This window comes from Aphis gossypii, chromosome 1, assembly GCF_020184175.1.
Source record: "Aphis gossypii isolate Hap1 chromosome 1, ASM2018417v2, whole genome shotgun sequence".
In the NCBI taxonomy this organism is placed as follows: Eukaryota; Metazoa; Arthropoda; class Insecta; order Hemiptera; family Aphididae; genus Aphis; species Aphis gossypii.
In genome coordinates, this window is record NC_065530.1 from 26,083,933 (window position 1) to 26,087,682 (window position 3,750).

The 3,750-nt window shown below is 35.0% G+C and overlaps 1 protein-coding gene across 1 annotated transcript; it reads left to right on the forward strand.

Moving 5' to 3' along the window:
- The first annotated feature begins 624 nt into the window (after positions 1–624).
- On the forward strand, positions 625–3,312 carry LOC114122399 (homeobox protein Hox-D4-like). The gene is made up of 2 exons (XM_027985051.2): positions 625–1,427; positions 2,361–3,312. The coding sequence occupies exons 1-2, from the start codon at positions 926–928 to the stop codon at positions 2,753–2,755; spliced, it is 897 nt and encodes a 298-aa protein (XP_027840852.2). The 5' UTR covers positions 625–925; the 3' UTR covers positions 2,756–3,312.
- The last annotated feature ends 438 nt before the right edge of the window (positions 3,313–3,750 follow it).

Here is a 3,750-nt window from a genome sequence, read left to right on the forward strand (position 1 = left end):
ATGTAAAGTAATGTATGTAATTCGTAGATATGTATATGCATAAGCAGGAGTTTATATTTTTATGACAAACGCATTAATGTCCATAAACACTATCTACGTGTTTACAAATGCCATCTCATATAAATTTTCGTCCTTGTATTCACAAGCAGAATTCATTCAAATGTATTGTTATTCATCATAAGTGGTCGACAGTTACGATGAATGACGTTTTTGCGTCTGGTGCATCGTGGATTACTGATATTAGCGAGTCGGTAAAAGAACACAGATCGTTGGCGACGGAAGTTATCGAGGCATGATTAATAAAACGGGTGCCGATGCGGATATTTGTTTACCAGGAAACTCACAGGGAGTGGGGATTGGTCGAGTGGATTGATTTTCGGTCGCCGGACAGATATATAATTGTATACAGACGGACAATTAGCGGGATGGGTTTTTAAAAACAGTCAATAAACACACCATTGTATACAGCGGTAGAGGCGATACATACGCACACACAGACACGATGCACTCGAAGCACCCTCTCGAGGGTTGAAAAATAAGGGTCGTACCGTACAAGACATCGGTAGGCGGTGCCTGACAGACGGATCATGGTTTGGTAGTGGGGACGACCCTCGAGGATGGTCGGTGGGGTTGGTGCGACGCAGATCTCCGGTAGACAGTCAGTCACCACACAACCCCGCTGACGAAGACCTCAACGCTGGACGTCGTCGTGTTCGCGCGCGCAAACCCGTATACATTTATTACGTAGTTATACGTACTTAACTGCCTGCTAATCGTATTATCAAATTGTTATTATTATTATTTTATTACAACCGTATTAAAATATTATATTTCCGTCGCTTCTTCGTTTGTAAAAGTCTCGACGTTGGGTCACGTGAGTGTGATCGGTAACCATCGGTTTCAAGTCCTTACCACCACAGCCACGATGGACGGTCCTCGTTGGCCAGTGACGATGACTTCTACCAAGAAGACCATGTCTCGGTCTTTTTTGATCGACACGCTCATAGGAAGCGTCAAACGTCCTTCCACTACCGCCGCCGTTGCTGCTGCCGCTGCTGCAGCGTCCGTATCCGCAGCCTCCGTATCTTATCACCCACAACTTAACGAGTACATTCAGTTCTTGAATAGGACTGCAGCGGCGGCCGCGGTCTACGGATACCAATCTCCGACGCCTGTTGTATTTCCACCAGCTACTAATCCGCGGTTTTTCGGTTATCCGGTTGGTGGCAGTAGCAATGCAGGTGGTGGCGGTGCATTCGGCAAAGACCACCAACAGCAACAGCATCACCACCAGAAGCAGGTATCGCCAACTGTCGTTAAACCCGTTCCTGTTGTAGCCACAAGCGCGGGCCAGAAGAATAGATCGCAACACGCTAAAACTACGGCGAAAAAGAGAACCGCGAACGAAATGATGGCTTACGACTCGGGTAAGTTTTAATATATAATAAACACGTATTTACTGAAACCAAGAAGATTAGGTTTTTTAATTCTATTATAAGTTACCACTATAGAAACAGTGTTGTTTAAAAGTTCTGGTAAAGAAATTTAAAACGAAAAATATTTTCATAATCTTTTAATACGATCTTATTATATTATTGAATGAGACGTATAATTTAATTTAGTTGATATCAATTTACATTTTTTAAATTATTTTAAAATTCAATTTGTCGCTCATGAGTTTTTAATTACAAGTGTTTGGTGGTAGGTACATAATATACCTTTAATTGTTTCGTAGGTTTTAAAATATTTTAAACATTGTTTACATTTTAAATACAATATTTAATAATACTATTTTTGAACAATATTATTAAAAATGTTCGTAAAGAAGAAAAAACCTAGTCGACTTTACTTTAGAGATTACTTTAGACGGCTTATTAATTATTACTTGCTAATGATTGCAGATTAAAAAAAGTAATTTCTTTTCAATAAATCTAATAATAATAATAATATAATATGTTAATAAAAGAGGATTTTATATAGCCACAAACATTTTTTTTCTCCAAACTTCTTTATTTAAATTTAATTATACTTTTATTTTATTTTTTTTCTAAACATAATTTAGAATAAATAATACTTATATAATGTTTCCCAATATATTATTATTATTATCTTATAATTTTTTAAAAATCTTATTTATAAAAAATGTTTACTTTTCTAATGTCTAGTATTGATAATGATATATCTACTTGATAAATTATTAAATTCAATCATATGTAAATAGTTCAAGACGCGCTTTTTAACTTTATACACGACCATATACAATTATTGTTGCCAATATTAATTCGGATTTATTACTTTGTGACTATAACTTTTTGAAAAAAATATCGAACCTCATATTTCTGTTTTTTGTTTTTGTCTAGAATGTATTGTGACTGAAGACTCACTACGAGACAATGGCGAAAGCGATACAGATTCCGGAAGTTCGAAAAGGATCCGGACAGCGTTCACTAGTAACCAGCTACTAGAATTGGAACGAGAATTCTCCAGCAATATGTATTTGTCGCGATTGAGGCGCATCGAGATTGCCAACTGTCTACGGTTGTCCGAGAAACAGGTGAAAATTTGGTTCCAAAACAGACGGGTTAAGCACAAGAAAGAAGATGGACCTGCGTCATCAATCAAGCCAGGCACATCGTGCTGCAACTGTTCGAAATCATGTCACCAGTCATCCACGGCGGTCGGTAACACTTCCGGTTGTCGGCAAAACGATACCGATAGCGGCGATGGTGATGGCCGTTGTGGTCGGTTTGACTAGACTCGAGGGTAGGCGAACAAACTATAATAGTTCGCTGTGGCAAGTACAAACACTAATTTAAGGGCAATGGCTGTGATTAAGAGTGGCGGTCGAATGACATCGATCAACCACTGTAATATCGTAACACGAATTTATTTTTCAACCGTTCGCGGTGAACGCGAAATGACTAAGTCGCTCAAAATCTAACGAATTTAATTATTGGTGAAATAATAACAGGATTTTCCGTGTCCTGTGCGTTATCCTAAACCAGTAATAGTCGGCAATGGCTTTGGCAGTGTCAATGAAATAAGACACAATTGATACGCGAGGTTTGAACTAAATAGATTATAATATAGTTTAATAGATATTACGCTTACTAAATTATCATGATTAATATATTTATATTTGTAATTGTTTTTTTTTTTGTATTGTATACTAATTTTTTTTTTAATATTTTAATAAGAGTTGTAATAAAGTTTGTCATTGTTGATAATATACAAAATCTAAAGAAATAATTTGTTACCTATTTAATACTTGTCCAAATATATTTTTGATAAGGTAATGTAAATAAAAAATAAGCTTTGTTAAAAAAATATTGAATTGCTACCTTTTCAAAAAACTTCAGTATCATATACTTAAACTTAAAAATGTAATTACCAATAACATTGTGTTTTCTTGATTCGTTATTGGTCTTAAATTTTAAAGCAGCATACATACTTATAGATTACACTAGTGAAACGAATGAGCAAAAATCTTATACATTATTTTTTTAATTTGGATGGAGCGGTGAGTGAACGCTTGTTATTCAGAAATCAGAGGATTCGGTATTTATTAATTTTGTTCTTTGTTTCCGAAAAAAATTTAAAATATACTATTTGGAGACGTCTACTATTTAAAAATGTGCATTAGTGATAATACGAGTATATCTATTTCACTAAATTAGTGTAATAGTATATTTATATATTGTTTTTGTATGAATGAAAATAAAATTTAAAAAAAAATTCAATTCAATTTTT